Below are 19,892 nucleotides of genomic sequence, written 5' to 3' on the forward strand. Positions count from 1 at the left end.
TTTAACTGCTTTGTCCAGTTGCATTCTAAAAGTCACAAATGAAAGAAGCTTCTACCACTTCTCCCAGGAGCCTATTGCATCACCTAGTTCAACTTACTTGTATTTAACTTTTCCTGACTTTGGGCTAGATCGGTTGGTGTAAATCAGTGATCTCTGTCACAGAGTGAGCGGGCCCTTTAAGGGGGTTGGGGCACAGCAGCCTTTGTGCCATTTGTAGCCCTCTTCTCCAGGTGACAAGAATGAGTGCAAGGGCCATGTGATGGGATCATGTGACTCAGACCCAGGCCTGCTGGGAGATATAATGGGCAGCCTGAATTCAGGGAGCCAGAGTTCAGGGAGCGTCTCAGAGAAGTTGGAGGGTTGTATGAACTGATCTGCAAAAGAGTCTCCTTCTCTACCACGTAGAGACCTGGGGAGAAAGAAATACAAGGAGACCCCAGCAGAGACTGGGAAAGGAGTTCTCTGTACCATCTAAAGGAAAAAGCTTCGCTGGAGCTACCTATAGTAAGATGAAAGAGCAAAACCCTTTAGATGAGTGTAATGAACTGGGTAACCCTGTAGAAAAAGCCTGGGGATTTCCAGTTTTAGGATGAACTGTTGTTTTATGTTAACAACCAGCACCCAATGGGGGGGAGTAATTACAAAGCACCAGTTGGGATGGTTTTGTTTGGTTACAGAAGTAGAGAAACAAGCAGCGGGAGGAGGGTACAATATCAAATTGGGAATAGGGTTTGAAAGTATTACATATTCCATTAAAGTCAATTGAGCTATACCAGCTTACATCAGCTGAGAATGTGTCCTGCTGAGTCTAAAATTTTTCCTGTGTTAATGTCGTTAATGTTAACTCCTAGCTAAATCTCCAGGTTCCAGATGGAGCAATTCATCTCCCACCTTTGTGTCCACATCCATTTGATATTTATGGACTGTTATGGACTCCTCATTTGTCAAACTGCACTATGTATATTTAGTTCTTTTAATCATTCCTCCCAAATCAGTCTCTAATCAGTTTAGTTGATCTTCTCTGGCCTATCTCCCTGCTCTGTCCCTTCTGAAGTGCTGGAACTGGATTAACAGCACTTCCAAGAACAATGCTGCATTCTATTGCTGTACTATTGTGCGGAGAAGGGTGCATAATGGTTAAAATTAAAGTCAGTGAAGACTTGGAAGATTTCTGTGGTTTGGTTATAGAAAGAAACCAGGCACAGGAATGGAAAACTTTTGCTTAGAGGGCTGGAAATGGGAGACCAATACAACTAGCACCAAATTGTGGTATTTGGATACCAGCCTGCTTTGTGGATGATACAGTATGTTATATTTTGGAGTCCAAGAAAGCATGATGTGGGTGGAACAAGAAGGGCTATGCAAACTGCACCATGCTGTGTTTGGAGCAGATGCCTCCCTTTCAGTGCCAAATCACCTCTGCAAGCCAGGGTGGAGGCAGTAACCTCACTTGCTTCTCTGATTGTCCCAAGCCCATGTGAGGAAGCACAAGACAAGAGGAAGCAAAAGCCTCTTTGCAGGAGGGTCAGAATAATCTGGTTCTGAATCAGGATCTGCTTGACTTCAGTGAGACAGCTCATAACAGGATTGGGCCAACAGATAGTAAAGACTTTGGAATAGAAAACTTTATAGATAATGATATTCTCCTCTGAACAGTCTTTCAAAGTTTAAATCCTATTGCAAAACAAAGATATTTTATGAAAATTATTCATGCAAATCTAATATTCCAAAAGGGCAGTGGAAACCTCTAGTTTATTTGATGGATAACATGTTTAGCAATCTTGAAATTTCATCTGTATCTTTAATATCTTTGTAAATGACAATTTTATTTAATTAGCTAACACTTAATTAGACAAAGATTTGTCTAGCATCTCCTGTTCATTAAATTAGAAAGCATTTTCTATTTTAATTAACATGGCATTTTCTATAATCAATTTAATGAAATGCCATCTGCAGTTCTAATAATATTTTGTGCAGCACCACATGATTGACATGTGTTGATGGCACCGTATCAACTCCTCTTATATTCATATCATTAAAAAAATAAGAAAAATTAAGGACCCTGTCCTTCAAACACAGCTGTGTATTCCGTAAAGCTGAATTTTATTTTTACAAACTGTCAGAAAAAGTTATAACAATCCTTAATTTAATTCTATTACCAGTATCACAATAGCGGAAGCCCCATTCTGTTTAGGCACTATACCTACCCTGTAGTACCCATATCTCAGTATGAGACAGCCTCTGCCCTAGAGAGCTTACCGTCAAAATAAACAAAACAGACATTATTATATTGTACCCATTTTGCAGATGAAGGCTGGCATTTGTAAAGGATTTTTAGTGGGATTTGATTGCCTAACCCCCTAATCATAGAAAAATAGGAATGGAGTGGACTTTGGTAGGTCATCTAGTCCAGTCCCGTGCCCTTGACATGATTTGTTCTTAACAAATCCATGTTGTCTGTTACTTATCACCTTATTATCTTCTAGGTTCTTACAAATTGATTGTTTGATTATTTGCTCCATTATCTTTCTGGGGAGTGAATTTAAGATGACTGGTCTATAATTCCCTGGCTTATCCTTATTCCCCTTTTTATAGATAAGTTCTATATCTTCCCTTTTCCAGTCCTCTAGGATTTCTCCTGTCCTCCACAAGTTCTCAAAGATCATTACTAATGGATCAGATCTCTCCAGTCAGTTCCTTAAATATTCTAGGATGTATTGCATCAGGCCCTGCTGACTTGAAGACATTTAACTTATCTAAGTCATTCTTAACTTGTTCTTTCCCTATTTTAGGCTCAGATCCTACCTCATTTACACTGATGTTCTCTGTTAATCATCCAATCACTGCTAACGTTTTTGGTGAAAACTGGAAAATAAAAAGGCATTTAAGACTTTGGATTTTGCTGTGTTTTCTGTTATGTTCTGTCCCTCCTCATTGAGTAATGGGCCTACCCAGTTCTTGGCCCCCTCTTGCTTCCCATATATTTATTCAATGTTTTCTTGTTACCCTTCTTCGCTAGATAGTTTAATTTGTTTTGGCCTTTCTAATTTTGTCCATGCTTGTTTCTTTTTTTTTTTATTAATCCTTCGTAATTTGACCTAGTTTCTATTTTGTGTATGATTCTTTTGAATTTCAGATTACTGAAGATTTCTTGGTTAAGCCAGGGTGGTCTCTTACTATACTTTCAATCTTTGCTGTGCATTGGGATAGTTTGCTCTTGCGCCCTTAATAATGTTTTTTTACAAAAGTGTCATGGTCAACTCTCCTGAACTCTTTTTTCCCCCTTAGACTTGCTTCCCAGGGGAATCTTACCTACTAGTTCTCTGAGTTTGCTAACATTTGACTTCTTCAAGTCCGTTGTCTTCATTGTGCTGTTTACCCTCCTACCACTCCTTGGAATTATGAACTCTCTCATTTCATGATTGCTTTCACCCAAGCTGCCTTCCATCTTCAAACTTTCAACCAATTCCTCCCTGTTAGAATGAATTCTAGAACAGCCTTTCCACTAATTGCTTTGTCCTCCTTCTATAGTAAACAGTTGTTTCCAGTGCATTCTATTAACTTGTTGGATAATCCAGTGCCCTGCTATCTCTTGAGCTCGGATTTTCCATGTCATATAAGAAATGTGAAGTGAAGCCAGGAATGAAGCCTATATGCCCAGAGTCCCTGTCCACTGTCTTTATTACAAGAGCATTCTTTTTCTTGCCTGTTAACTATCAACATTAATAACTCATTAATCCTAATGGGTCAGATCCTATCCATTGAAGTCAATGGAACCAAACCAATTTATACCTGTTGAGGACACGGCCCTATTACTCTTCCAAATTATTTATTGTGAAAACATCTTGTTATCCCCAAATAATCCAAACCTTACTGTATTTTCTTGCATAGTTGTTTTCACACGGACTTTAACAGTAATTTATCTTTGTATGTCCACAGCTGACTCACATCTGGCTCAATCTCAGCTCTTCCAGTTGCAATGCACAGTTAGCAAGTTTATGGTGATTTGGGAATCCCTTTGATTCTTTGAAAAATTGGTAGGCTTGTGTACTTATACAACTGGACATGTCAGTGTTTTTTTCCCTGGCAAGCACAACCAGGACCTGAAGAAGGACATAGAGAATTAAAAGGGACAAGCTCCAAGTTCTAAAAGTACTGAATGAACAGAGGAGACATATTGGTATGGAAGGCAGTTGTGGCCTAGTAGATAGGTCACTGGACTGAAAAATCAGGAGGGGTGGGTACTATTCGTAGCTCTGCTACTGTCCTGCTGCATGACCTCAGGCAAATAATTTCACCTCTGTGTATCTGTTTCCCTTAGCCCCCTTATCTGTCCTTTTTAGTACTATAAAATCTGTTGGGCAAGGATTGTCTCTCATTATATGTTTGTACAGTTTCTAGCTCAATTGGGCCCTAAACTCAGTTGGAGCTTCAAGGTACAGTTATAATAATAATGAGAAAAATGTTGGTTCTGAGAGAGAAATAACCAATATGTTTGTGGAATTTCACCTAGTTTTGTACATGTAGGATCCAAATTCAGCCCTGTGTAAATGGGGGCAATTGCACTGATGTCAGTACACATGGATTTCTACTTGGAGAAATGGAACTATGAGTGTTAATTTTGGGAGACCTGGAAAAGGAGAATGTGCAAAGCACCTGCATGGAGTAATGCTACAATGCTATTGTTTGGACTTTGGATAGTCTAAACTGCCACTGGAGGTGTCATCTGCAGCTGGGGTAGATGTACATGCACTAGCTTTGATTGAGCTCACCTACTAAAAATACAACAGTGTAGCTGCAAGAGCACACGTGGTGGCTCGGGCCACTTGACACCCTAGCTATGTACTAGTGTGGCTAGCCCATGCTGCTGCCTGTGCCACTGTGCCCACACATCCATTTGTATAACACTAGCTCAATCAAACCTAGTGTGCCTAGGTCTACCCTGGCTGGAAATTACAGCTTAGAAGTTTAATTAGATGACTGCTTTGGTAATGCAGTGCTACAGTCTAGGGCTGGATTCTGATGCCCTTACTCACTTTTTAATGAGCAAGGATGGCAGAATCTGGCTCTTAATTAATATTTCTGAACTTTTCTCCCAAAAGCTGCGCTGCTGGCTAGTTTCCAAGAATGGGGATGGATATTGAATGAGGGAGGTGAAATTACTGGCCAGCAGCAATAGTTTTCCAAGAGTACTACCTCTGAGAGTTCTACCTCCGCAGAGTCATACTCATCCTCTATCAGCCTGCGAAGTAAGAGGGGTTTCCAAACCTTCACTTTCTACACACAGCCATGACATTTTCAGTGCATACTGTGAAGCACCCTATCCCAGCTGTTTTTAAAGTCTGGGTCCACACTGCTTGGCAAATATCTCCAAAATAGAGCACTGAGGAAAAAATACCATCCAAGAATTCCAGTTACTAGACTGTTTGAGTATCAGGGAGAGTGCCATGAGTACTTACCATGAGTAACTTGAAATAGTGAAAGAGTTTCTTGAACACAGTGAAATATGAAATTGGATTCAGCACTAATTATCTAAAGCTCAGTTCATTTCATTTCTAGTTTTTATTTCTATCTAAAATAATTAGTCATTATAGATACTGGTTCAAACTCTATTTTTACCCCGGTATAATTCTAGTGACTTCATTTCAAGTGATAGAAGTATAACTCAGAACAGAATCTGGCCCATTTTCCCCTTCCAACAGAAAATTGTTTTTAGGTAGAATTGAACAGGGATTTTCAAACAGGCTGAGCATTCACAATGTCAAGTGAAGCCAATGGGAACTGCAGGTGCCTGAAAACTAGGTCCATGGCATGTAAAAAGTGGAACAGTATAAAGAAGTAGTAAAGTGGGAGTGTGAATTTTTAGAGGGGCCTGTGTATGTGTGTGTTGAAAGAATATGGAGGGTTTCTACATTTATTGCTTTGCATTTTGTGATGTTTTGTCTTTGACACTTTATGGAACAATATGTATCAGACGAGGCACACGGTAGATCTGTGCCTCTTGCCAATAACACTTGCAGAACCTTTAGAACTGGTGAACCTCATTAGTCATGCTGTCACTTCACTGCCATTTCTTTCCAGGCTCATCTCAAAGCTTTAGCTGCATGGCACAAATGGAAGCCTAGGCACTACTAAAATGTTATTAATGTAAAAAATGATTCTGTAGTTTAGAAATATTGGGGCTGTGCCTTTGCATATTGAGTAATAGCATCGCAATGTGTGGGCTAAATTCATGACATTGAAATCTGCATTCAAAAATATAATTTAAATTGCTTATGTGAATTCCAACAGGATTTAATGGTCGAAGCCTTCCCCATCCTCTGTTCCCTATAATGTTTTGCAATCTGCTCTTCCAGCATAGACAGCGGCTGGAGTAACATGGATTGCTGGCATTTGCTACAAATTGTTCATATTCTTTAGCATTCTTCTTTCTGTCCCATAACATCACATTTTATGAAGGATCTGCTTCATTTGGTTTTCAAATGAATGCACAGTCATTGGATGCATCTGCTTTTTACATATTCCGTTCCTTCCTTTTTTTCCAAATGCGGTATATCACCTGCTCCTGAGCTAGATGCGGATTGTAAATCTTGCTGTAGTACCAATGAATTTTTTAAAAATCCTTTTTCTTTAATTTATACATAAAAATAGGAAAATGCAGATGCAAGTATGGGGAAAAGGATATATTTAGGGTCAGATCTTGTCCCTGTTAAAATCAGTGGGTTGACTTCAGTGAGCCAGGATTTCACCCTTTGTCTCTTACCACCATGGGGTGCTTCATATGTCTTCCTCTGCTCTCATTCTATAGATACCCAGCCCCAGGTAACACAGGATTACATCCTATAGAAGGGAGAAAGGAACTCTTATAACTGGGCAGCCCCTCTGGGACTAGCAAAGCCTCTGCCAGCTTACACTCCCCAGAGCCAGTTGTTGAGGGATAAACCCTCAGTCACAAACCACCTCTTCCCCCACCCTGGTTACGTTGTTTGATTACCAAACTGACTTCAGTGGTACTAGGGGAGCACATCATGCTCCATAATAAGGACGAGACCAAGGACAAGAGTATTGTCCAGGTGGAAATAGGAGTTGTTCAGTGAGTTAATAGCCTGATATATTAGACTATGGATCCTGATTGTGCATGTGTGGTGGGAGGGGCAATACTGAGGATGGGGTTGATGCTGCTTTTTCTCCTCTTTTGGATGGGACAGTATTTGTGGCATGCCATTCTTCCTTTTAACATATTGTTAACACCCTGCACTGGAGCTACTTACAGCACTCAGGCACCCATCTGCAGCAGGGGTGGGTGGGTGGTACTTCTTCAGTTGCATATGTAATGCTGAACTCCTCCCCAAACCCACTTTTGAACTAGTAGAACTAGACATGGAGTAACTGTAGAAGGCCCTGGTCGCACCTCTGTAACCATGGGCATCAGAACTTCATAATTGACCAATGGACTTTCTCCCCTCTTGCATGTGTGGACCCTCCTTTGCCCGCTGGACAGTGGAACAGAAAAAAATTGGAATTCCTGTGGCCATCTAGGGCAGGCACCCCAAGGGGTGTGGGCTGATATCTGAAGAAGGGCCCATCACCTCTTGGATCTGTGGTGAATTGATGTATTTTTAAAATGAACAAATACTGGGGAAAGGAAGATTTGGGCAGAATCTGTATAGAAGTGGGAGAGACAAACAATAGGAAATTTAAAATTACTGAGCCTAGGGTCATTTGGTGAAGGCTATAGCTTGACAGAGCATGGAAAATGTACATTGGTATAAATGAATTATGGTAGAGAAATTTCATCAGACCTCATACACATATCTTTTACCCACTCTTAGTTTTTGTCACTGTTTCAAACCTATCCAGTGTTTGCTCACTTTATAGGAACTTTATAAATATTGTTTTTCACTGAGTGTTTAGTAAAATGCTCTCATGAGTATGTAAAAGAGGGTTTGCTCCATTTATCAGAACTGCCAAAGATAGCTAGTTAATATTTGTAAAGTGCTCTGAAGTTGAAATATGCTGTAGAAGTACTAAGTAGTATTATTATAAATGCAGAAGCAAAGCAGTACAACACTTGTTTCCCAAATTCTGCTCTGAGGCTGTTTCAACAGGGAACAACTCTGCCTCTAAAAAGTTACAGCAGTGTGATTATAAGGTTTAGACATTTGAACATGACATGTTGGTTTTCACAGTATGGAAAAATAACCTGTAGTTTCCCATTGTAGCTTATAGGATCAAATAGTATTGTGCAACACTGGCATTGCTGGCTCAAGTGAAATTATTGTGATGATCATACATGTATTTGCCATTAACAGTTAAATTTGAGATATTTGAATTGCCTAACTATTCATCTGGCAATCAGAATTCCCAAGACTCTCTGCAAGACAAAATAGTGGTAAAGGGCCAGCTCCTGCAATTAGATCCATGCATGCTGAGCTGTGCACTTGAATGGAGTTCTGCTGACTTTGATAGGGATCCACACTGTGTAGGGATCTGCCCACCCAAAGTCAGTTTTGAAACTACAGCTATAATCAATAAGTTTCTTCTGGGGAAAAAAAGACCCTTTTCTAACCATGTCACTCCCCACATTCCTTTGAATCCCTCTCTGTTTACCACTGCATCAAGTTCTAACTTCTATTCTGCAACTTCATGTCTCTGGTCTTTCCCTCTTGTTGCATCTACCCAACCTCCCTCTGCTCCATTACAGTGATGTCCTTGGCTTTTCCCACCTGTTTGTTTTCTTCCATGGTGTCCCAGTACACATAGAATTTTCTATCCAAATTGGTCTGTGAAGCCATATCCCTCTTCAGATCTGCCCTTTAGGCCTACTCTTGCCATGATGTCTACCAGAAATCTGCCAGCCACTGATGGTTTGATTGAGGGGCGATTGGGGATAGTGCCTTTCAGTTGGTTAGGTCTAGATGCTATCTTGACCATCTGCTAAAGTAAGGAATGGCACATTGCTGCTATATACAGGGAGAATGAATTGTGACTCCCATGCTCCTTCCGTGTTCTGACAGGTAAGTAAGTTACTTAACTCCTTTTAGAAGGAGCAGCTTACCTCCCTCCTCTACAGCCAGCCAGCTACTGTGGTTGGTGAGTTTTGGAATGGAGCCAGAGCTCCTTTCCCATCTGCACCCAATCCTTGTCCATTTCCTTAGGGTGGGTATCAAGCACAACCTCTGCTCTCTCCTCTGGTCAGAATGACAACTGGTGTCCTTATTCCCCTTCACAGCTGTGTGAGAACTATAATAATCTAGCCCTTATTTGACCAAAATAAATATTCAGAGAATCTGGACCCATCAAGAACCATCACACTATGTAAGAACTAACCTACATGTCTATGTGATCTTATAGTCCTCTCTTTCACCTCCCTCTTACATTTCAGCTACCAGTCAAAATATCATCATTATGTTGAGTGGCCATCAACTGCTCCATTATCTAGTCTGCTAAGTGTTCTTTATCATACAGAGTGTCATTCATTGGATTGGCACTTTCATATAAATTAATGATGATTGCCCATGATTACTATACTTACATTCAACTCTTATGCAGTGTTTTTACGTAACATGCTCTCTGAGGATCTCAAAGCACTTTAATAGACATTCATTTAATGAATGCTTGTCCACTAAGGTATAATTATATCCAATATGCAGATGGAAGACTGAGGTGCAGTCAGCATCCAGGAATGTTCAGTCTGAGAAGTCCTGACTTCCAGTTCTCTTTGCTAACCACTAGGATAACATTTTCTTCCAACTTGACAAATAAAAACAAACTCTTAAATTAATCTTCATTTAGACAGTTCACCATTTCACTGCTGCCTCACATGCCATGTATCTCTGGCTAAATGGACTTCTGGGGCTACATATTGTGCCGCTGATCTTGTAAACACTTATGCACTGATATAGCTTTGCTGACATAAGTAGTTTTAACTCATGAGAGGGTACTTAACATGAGTGAAATTATTCATGTGCCGATGTCTTTGTAGGATTGGGCCCCAAAGCATGGCCTTCAAAGTACATTTTTCCTGATGTATGTGAGGAAGCAGTGAAATGGTTTATTGAATTAAAGGAGATACATGTAGTATCAGGTACATCCCAATGCTGTTGTTAGGTGGCATTGCGCTAAGGCCTACGAGTTCTAGTCATGAACCAGGACCCTGTAAAGTAGTTGCTAATGGAACATCAAAGTTTTTTGTTGTTGTTTGTTGTTTTTAAATGCAATACACCAGCGGGACAGAGGAATCCTTTCCCCCATCTTGTGTGTGACTTGTGTATATACATTTTAAATTTTTCAAGTCAGGCACCAGGTCTTGCTATATAACATTGACTATCACTATGGAGCTCTAGTCTTGGTTGGGGCTATTCCGTGTTATTGAAGTACAAATGACAAAAATAATATAAATTTTAAATCTTTGCATGCCAGTATATTATGAAGGTATTACTGGCTTGCAAGGAAGCTGTGAACAATAGTTGCCTGCAAAGCATTGTCTCTTATTAAAAATGTATCATGTTCTTTTTTAGAACTACAGCTATTAATTCTTCACTTCACAACCTTCCTCATTTTCACTTCTGAACCACAGATACAATAATCCTGACCAAAACTCTGTCAATCCCACCTCAACAAAGATAGAATATTAGATTAGTGAGGTCTCCTAATTAAACTTAATTAATTTCACAAATCATACTAGAGCATATTCACCAGTATTATACACTCTTAATTTCTGTACTGTCAAACAATACTAAACTAGGTTTCTCTACATGAATAAATAAAGCATATTTTGTGATGCTGTAACCTTGAGTATTCCCCCAGTCATGTTTGCTTGTTAGTTCATAAAATTCAGTAATCTGTAATACGTTTCTCAGACATTACAGTGAGTTGGTGGTGTTCTTTTCTCTATTTCAGCGTCATTTTTAGCCTTTCCTATAGGTTTACTTAAGAACTTTCATTATAATTCCTGTTTTCCAGATATTTATAACAAAGGAGTTATACTTGATTAAATATTGTATCTGCAGGAAAGGTTTAATCAAAGCCAGGAAGCTAGGGTCTTTCTCCCTTTCTGCAGGTGTGCTAGGGCTAGTCAATATCTAGCCCTATGATTTTACCCATAAACTTCATCGGGTTATACCCTAAAGTATTTAAAAACACAGATATAACAGTTTCTGCAAATGTATTGCAGCCTTAGATTTCCTTCAAAAATGAAAAGGCAAAACTAAGGGTGAATGCTGGATCTATTGATGACAATAGTAAAACTCCCATCAATTTCAATGTGGGGGAGGTTAGAATTTCATCCTGGTATCTCTTATTAATGGTGAAGATATGTTAGACAAAACCTTGGGGTTGAAAGTTAAGGCTGACATACCTTTCTTAACCCATATGCTTTCATAATAATCACAGTTAATGTATCTTTACATATTGTAGTTTTGTCTGTAGTTTGAATGTATTTTTATAAATTATTCTTTTGTAATGGTAACTAAAAGTAGAACAAGTTCTTGAGAGACGATTTACTCACATTGCAGACTTTAACATGAAATTTTTTTATGTATGTTGTAAGTAAACATACCGTAACAGATCAGATCAGATCATATCTATGTCTTAATCCTTTTCTGCTAGTGTAGTGTAACTCATTCCTTTGATTTACTCATGTTTCATCATCTATTCCTAACTGGAATACAGAACAGAAAAATGTAAGATATAGTCTGACCGCAATTTATTAAACCAGTAGCGGGAGATTCCTTCAGTATTTATAAATTAGTCAAGTGAGAGAGAACCTAAATGCTTTTATTATACTTGTGTCCTTTTCCTTTAAATATGTCTGCTGCCCATTACCTGTAGTGATAGTATCACTTACAGGTGATAGGGCAGCAGACGTGTTTAAAGGAAAAGGACAGACGTGTAACAAAAGCATTCATATGAGAAATAGAATGTCCAGGGTTTGTCCTGCAAAAACCTTACCCGCTAGAAAGGCTCTTCATCATGTGAGTCGTCCATCCACTTTAATGAATCTACTTGTCTTACAGGGATGTTCATGTGAGCAGTTTTCAGCCTTGAAACCATGTGCATAATGGTACTTGCTTTGCTCACAGGAGTGTGGACTCTCTAAACTCACAGGAATGACCCCATTGAGGATTGTTCTCCTTGAATCAGATTAACAGGATTTGGGGCATAAACAGTTTGATCTATTTAATGGTCTCAACTCAAGCAAACAAAATAGATATTATGAGTGAGGTTCATTCCTCAGTTTGTTTGCACACATTTTAATGTATCAGTGTGTCTTGCAATTATTTTGTTTATTAAATATGCCTGTTGTCTCTGCAGATGTATTAAATACTCAGTGTTTTTGCTAATTGATAATGCCTTTATTGTTGCAGATACAGAAGTGGTGTATAAAAATAGGAATGGACATGTTGTTAAACTGAATGTAGAAACAAATACAACCACGTTATTATTGGAAAATACAACTTTTGTAAGTAATACATACTTATTTTACGCATTAAAATTGTATGTCACTTTTAAATGGCATCCAGTTAATAATAATTTGACATTTGTCTATAACAGACAAAGAATGTAGTGCTTAAAAATGATATAGAATCTATTTAGAATAGATGATATTAGGGATGGAAAATACCACCCATTCCACTGTTAATGCGAGATTTTCCAATCCAGTATATTATCATTTGCTTGGCAGACAGTCTGATAGAGGCCTTTGAAGGCTGACTTCTGCTGTGCTGCCTACAGTGAATCTAGCTGATGGGTATAATAAGTAGAGTTGATCATAAAATGGCTGGGGGGATATTAAAACATTGAGAAGTTTTCCGTGGGTGGTTTTTGGTCAAAATTTGAAATAAAAAAAAATCAAAATTTGAAAAATTAAACCATATAGTTGGTTGAAAAATGTGGAAAATTTTGAAAAAAAAACCCTCAATGTTTTTTTCCATTTTGTTAACATTACTATAGATTCAAGCAGCTCTCATAATTAAATAAAGAAAAAGTATATATTTCTCAATTCCACTCACCTCTCTCTACTTACCTGTTGCTCTGAATTTAGATTGTGTGCTCTCTGGATTTCTTGTGAAATGCCTTGCAAGTGGCAGGGTGCTCCCTTAATAATAATTATTCTTAGGATACTTTTTGATATTTAGCTCAAGTTTCCCTTTGTTCTATTTCATCCCATTATGCCCAGTGATACTACCTGTAATCCTCACTTCATCAAGCCATGCGGTACATATTTCATCCTTTTCAATTCTTCCTTACAAATCTGTCCCTACAGCCCTTTGATCTTTTATGTTGCTGGTTTCTGAATTTACTTCAGTTTTTGTGGACGAAGGTGCCCAGGACTGAATTCAAAACTCATTGTCAACAGAGCCACATGGCAAGGGATTATCTCCTTCCTGGTCTGTGTTGTGATGCCTTTGCCGATGCAGCCCAAAGTTACCTTGGCTTTGTTTGCTCCCTGTATTTCATTGTAATGTAACTTCCTTTCTCCCCCACCTCAGGAGCATTCTCTGTTTCAGGGGCACCAGGCCCCAGCCAGCTGCCTCCTCTAAACACTTCAACTAGTGGTAGGAGAACAGGAGCTCTTGGGAATGAACCAATCTCCAGAAGCAAAGGACTCCCTTAGCCACTGCAGGGGGCGGGGTCTGCATTTTCTGTTGGTATAGGCCTACAGAAAATGTGATACCCTTCTGGACTGAGCAGGAGACAGAGGGGAGGGAATTGTCTGAGGGGTGTGTCTGTGAGACCCAGTGTCTCCTGGGTCTATTTCTGGAGTGGTGCACCTTATATACCAGCCATGCCTCAAGGCTCAATCTGACATTGAGAACGGCTGGCATTACCAATTATAAATGTCTCTTTTTGTCCACTTGAGTAAAAATGCTCCTTTTCCATATGGAAAAACACCATATTACAACAAATTGATGTGGACAGCAGCCAAACACTGCAAATGCCCCCTCTTTTCAGAGGGTTGCTCTTTTCTGGGTTTGCATGAGACGGGACCAGTTCAACCTCAGATCACCCAGACTGAGTTCAAGGCACAAGACACGCACTCTTAATTAGAAGTTGGCAACTGATTAAAAATGCCTAATACCCAACCAACAGTCCAGCCGGCCTATATATGGAACAGAGGCAAAGAATAGAGAGATGATGTGTCTGTTTTCCACAAGAAGCTCATTTGAATGCAGTATGTGAGCATAGTAAAAAGTTGAAAGCACAAATGAGGTAGATTCTACCCACAGTCACATATAAGTGGAATGAAAAAACTGTATGTGGAGCAGAACCCTAAACATGACTTGTAGGTATAATAATAAAAGGGAATTTTGCTGTACCTGACAACTTTCTGTCTGCGATGAATACACAGCAAACAGTCCTAACATGGGGTCATAATGAAACAGAGGCAGGTTGCAGAATTGAAATTCAAAATACTCCCACTTCTCTAAGCTCTCCCCTCAAAAATGCCCCCCCTTCTCCACACTGCTAGATGTACTTTTCCAAGGCTAAACTCCTGAATCACTAATCATAATTCCTCTCTCACTGTCATATCTGCTTAATCATTAGTGCATAAATAGAAATGGTGCTGGCTTAACACCCTGCAGAGCTGTCTTGTGCTCATCAAAAACACGGGCACACCATAACACAGGCACTGGCAATGCAAGTTTCCACACGTGGTCCCATCCTAGAGAAGCCACTTTTCAGTATGGAACATTCCTCCACTTTTCATTCTCTCTCTCTTTCTTTTTCTGTCCAAATAGCCAATAAGGGGGTGAGTTTTTCTTAGTGAGGTTGATAATTGCCTATTAGAAATCAGACTGCAATACTAAACTTCTTTCAGGGACACAACCAAAGAGGTAGTCATGGCTCATGGTTGCTCTCTAAATTGGCTATATTTGAACCAGAATCTTATAAGTGAATATCATCTTACTTTATTACCAATCCCTTGATGCATGCAGGCCCCTAGTGTGCAGCTCAGAGGTTCTTGCTTTACTCCTTGGAGATTGCCATTTTGTGAAGAGTAAGTTTTCTTTTATCCTACTTAGTGTCACTTTCTGTCTAAAATGCAGAGGCAAAGCCTTCTGAAAAGCCTTTGAAAGACATTCACTGTGTTCCCTCTCCATGTACATCTGCCAGCAAAACTCACTCAGCACAAAAAGGCAGACTCTGGGCTCATTAGTAAGTTCTGTGTTACATGCATTATAGAAAAGTTTTTTTTTTTCCTTAAGAAAAATACCACTTTAGTTTTTAATCAAGGTGTAATGGTGCTGGAATTTATTAAGAAGTTCTGGTGTTTTCTTCTTTTAAAGTCTCTATTTCTCCTCCAAAGAGAATATCTTTTAAAATCAGAGGGGTAGCCGTGTTAGTCTGAATCTGTAAAAAGCAACAGAGGGTCCTGTGGCAACTTTTAAGACTAACAGAAGTCTTGGGCGCATAAGCTTTCGTGGGTAAGAACCTCACATCTTGCATCTGAAGAAGTGAGGTTCTTACCCACGAAAGCTTATGCTCCCAATACTTTTGTTAGTCTTAAAGGTGCCATAGGACCCTCTGTTATCTTTTAAAAGTTTCTATAGAAAATAGCAGGGTTTTTTCTAAGTGTCCTATGGATTTATTCAAAGACTGTCTTAAAAATTACTATAATTAAGCCATTTGTCCTCTCCAAACATGAGTAGAGAAGACTGAATACTTTATATAATCAGCCCATTAACAAAATAATCTAATCCGTTAACAAAATGTATTGATAGGGAAAAAATTACAAAACCATTTCAAGAAGCACCATAAATAGCCTATTTCTGCAGGTTATTGATTAGATGCATTTTCTGAACTATATCCTTCAACTTCAGTGAACCTGTCAGAATTAACCAGTGAATAGTGTGCCATCTCTAGCTGGCCAATAAACAGTTAATACTTTAAACCAGTGGTATGCAAATGTTAACAGCTGGAAGCTAAGCAACTTCAATAGTCCATGGAGCCAAAGAGACTAGAAACTAATCAACACTAAACAACATGGCATCTTGAATTTATATTGTGATGCTGTATCAATGTGTGATGGCAATACATTCTCTATTATTTAGCTAATGTTCCTGTCACCCTAGAATGTAAGCTCCTGCTCACCAATTTAGCAGTCAGCAGCAAATCTTTATTCTTATTACACACTATAATTCCAAAATGATTTTGGAGTCATACCACATTTTTGTCTAAATAAGGTTGCCATTTTTCTGACATGCTTTTTTTCTCCTTTTTTAACAGACTCTTTTTACTGTCATTTCTTTTAAAACTTTGTCAATAAATGGATTAACTGTTAGTAACCCAATCATAAACGCAATTTCAGAGATGGCTGCATGAAGGAACAAGAAAGGGGGTCTGCATGCTTGCTTCAACTCATGAAATGCATGCAGATGGTCTCTCATCTTTCTCCCATCCCTCACCATGCTACCAGCATGGCTGCCCTCACCTAGATTATATAAACCCCAAACAAAAAACAACACAGGAAATTGCAAATATGAAAAAAGAATAGGGACCCAGTGACCCATAATCCTCTTCCCAATTCATAGCCATTGAAAACAACCAACGTCAACATTTCCCTTCCTTCCACTGCTGCCCTCCCAAAAAGACCACTAAAAATTAGTAGCTGAAAATATGGCAAATGTATTAATTCTCAGAAACTGCTAGGATCCATCTACCACATGTGTGATGATTAAGGATGTGGGAAGAAGTTAGAAACATAAATAAAATAGGGGCTATTGCTTTAAGACCTACCAGTTCCTGGCCCATTCACTTTGGTGCTACCCAGTCTCCATCCACATGTTAGCTGATTGTGCATATCTTGTGACTGCAGTGGAAAGTCTTAACCTTGAAGGATGACAGCAACAGAAAGGCGGGGGGGGGGGGAGTGGGAGTAATTTATGCATCACTATTCACACATACAGAATTGTTAAGAGAAATCAATCCTGCTCTTTGTGACCAGAGGCAGGATTCAACAGCAGGAAGGCCATCAAAGCACTTGTGTTCCAGATAGGAAACTAGGTGCATCCTAATAAATGTGTTAGTCTCTAAGGTGCCACAAGTGCTCCTGTTCTTTTTAGGTGCATCCTGTGCAGAGTGTGAAGTGGATAATAGAGAGAAAGGAGAGTGTTTTAACTTTCTCTAACCTCAGGAGAGACCTGCAGACCATTCATTTTCACCTTCCATTGCTAAGAGGACAGAGCATGGAGTTATGAGAATCTCTGCAAGGAAAAAAAAAACCATGGCTCACGAATAACGCTAAGGAACTATCTATATTTATACAAGGAAATGCCTTGTGCTTATTATTGTAATACAAATAGAGTAATGATATTCTTATTTGAACATCACACATTAATCACAGAAGCACAGAGATGAGTGGTCCTAGGTCACAGAGTGAGGCAGTAGCAACCTGGGGTACCACCAGGAGTCTAGACTCTGTCTTTTGCTGTAGCCACTAAATCAAACAGCTTAACTCAAACAGCATCAGATCACCTCAGCAGAAAAGCATCTGGGTGGGAGGAGACATTCTCTTACTTCCTTTATTGCTGGTATGGCATTTCTTTTTTTCTCTTCCCACTCCTTGTAACCTTCTGGCTGTAGAGGAGCAGGGCAAATGGAAGGAGGAATGATTCATTCCCCCCCAACACTTCTGCGTAAAAGAAAGAGTTAGTTTCTCCTCCTTTTGTTGATCTCTCCACACTCCACTAACTGTATGCATATTATCATATATGCAGCAGAAGCTGTAGGATCAATTTCTGGCAGCATGGTTGGAAGGAAGGAAATGGGTTTAACTGGACAAGGGAGCCCTTTGTGCAGCCAGTTTAGTTCTGGAATTATCCCTGTTATGAAAACTTGCCTTTCTGAGTCGCACTTAAGCTGCTGGAGTGTTGATTGGATGTGCAAGCTCTGAAAGTCACATAGAAGTACCTTGTGCCATGTATTCAAAGTCTTGTGTGTGTTAGGGTTACCATACGTCCGGATTTTCCCGGACATGTCCGGCTTTTGGGGGTTCAAATCCCCGTCCGGGGGGAAATCCCCAAAAGCCGGGCATGTCCGGGAAAATCGGGAGGGAGGGATGGAGGGCTCGGCCGGGGCCTCTTTGGCCGGGGCCGGTGCGGGGCCGGGCCGGGGTCGTGGGGGGGGGTGCGCTGGGCCGCGGGGCCGGGAGCCGGTCCGGGATAGCGGGGGGGGGGGGGGTGCGCTGGGCCGCCAGGGGCCGGCAGTGCTGGGCGGGCCGGGGGTGGTCGGCCGGGGCCGGCACCCCAGGGCCCGAGCCGACCCAGGCTGGAGCCGCCGGGGGGCCAGCCTGGGCTGCGCCTCCTCCCCCCACACTCCCCCTTACCTGCTTCAGGCTTCCCTCGAATTAAATGTTCGCGGGAAGCAGGGGAGGGGGCGGAGACTTTGGGGAGGGGGCGGAGTAGGGGCGTGGGCGGGGCTGGGGGCGGGGGCGGGGCCGGGGCCCCGTGGAGTGTCCTCCATTTGGAGGCACAAAATATGGTAACCCTAGTGTGTGTGATGGGCTTGAACTCCAGATGCTAATAACAAAGGACATTAGTTGGTAAGAAGACTTATCCACTCATCTACATCAGAAAGGTCTATATTGCTGAGAAATGTCATGTTGCTTTTGGTGCATTTTTAACTTGCAAATCTGTGCTCATGAGATGGGTATGGAAAAAAGTGAGTCATTCCAAAGTGGTGCTTACTGTCCAGCAAGCATTCAAGAGAATGCCACATCAAATTAATGCAGTCCCTCTACTTTCCTTGCCCTTTAGAGGACTAATCTTAGAAATAAAGAATAAAATAATTTGGATTTATGCAGTTGCCTCATCATGCATATTTAATTATCCCAAAATTATGTTCTAGTTTGATCCCCTCACATAGTTAGGGGACCCTGTTAAAAATATGAATCTCATGCACTTATGTTTACCCTTGCTCTTCAAAAATCCACCTTCCCCATGTCCCTGGTTCCCCTGCCTTTTCAAGAAAGCTTAATGTCAGGCTTAAGAGCCTCTGTCCCGGGTCTCATCCAGTTAATCTGTTTAAACTGCACAAGTTTCCAGGGGCTTCCCATTTGATGTACCCCAGAGTGTATTGTGCTTCTAGTATGATATTACTGTGGGCCATCTTTTGCACGTGGATTGATAGAGAGGGATTACTTTTTGCTGCCTGCTAATTAGATGCATGGTGTCAGATGGGTGAGCAGAGCAGAAATAGTTTTGGCTCATGAATCACGATTAGGCTCTGTGGCAACCCAGCTGTAGAAGCCCTGCAGAGGCCTTGCAGCCAAAAGCACAGAATTAGAATTTTAGTCTGAATGGAGCTTTTGGCAGTGAATATTTTTGTGATATTTCACATAGAATTGTTCACAGTAAGCTTTCCTTTATTGTCGCCTCCCTCTCTCTTGACTGGAAACTCAATACAGCATCATAGTGTAATTATAGTTCTTTGTTGATTATCGTAGCTTTAATTGCAAAAGCAGCTTACATGGTTCTGTTTTATTTAAGAGCTTTCCACAAAAGATTAATAAGAGTGAATAATAGTAAATGCTTTAAACTACACTTTATACCACACAAATATTACTCACTTTTGCAACATGGGGTGTTTTAATGACACTTACATGTTGTGAATATGTTATGAACATTAGAACATCACCCACATATGCACTTCTAAATGTTAAATAACCTCTATAGCTCATTTATTTTATATTATGGTTTATTAGGGCAGTGCAACAATGCACATAGATATGCGAAAATCTGAGAGAATGATTGATAAATAAAATTGTAAGGATCCCTTGGTAAAAGTTCAAGAACATCTGCAACAGTTTTTGTAACTCATCAGAGTGGTCAATATCCACAAATTTGTTCAAAATATGTTTGTAAATAAGGGGGATGCTTTTTAAAGCA

General features: G+C 40.2%; 1 protein-coding gene across 2 annotated transcripts in view; it reads left to right on the top strand.

Annotated features, from left to right (window-relative positions):
• The window catches only part of DPP10 (dipeptidyl peptidase like 10), a 399,831-nt gene that overhangs the window by 187,131 nt on the left and 192,808 nt on the right, over positions 1-19,892 (top strand). Inside the window, exon 4 of one of the 2 annotated variants that reach the window (XM_054044799.1) lies at positions 12,369-12,463. The exons of the other annotated variant lie outside the window; for it this stretch is intronic. Within the exon in view, the coding sequence (XP_053900774.1) occupies positions 12,369-12,463 (95 nt within the window). The remainder of the gene's footprint in view (positions 1-12,368; positions 12,464-19,892) is intronic. 2 annotated transcript variants of the gene reach the window in all.

This window comes from Malaclemys terrapin, chromosome 11, assembly GCF_027887155.1.
Source record: "Malaclemys terrapin pileata isolate rMalTer1 chromosome 11, rMalTer1.hap1, whole genome shotgun sequence".
Taxonomy (NCBI): domain Eukaryota; kingdom Metazoa; phylum Chordata; order Testudines; family Emydidae; genus Malaclemys; species Malaclemys terrapin.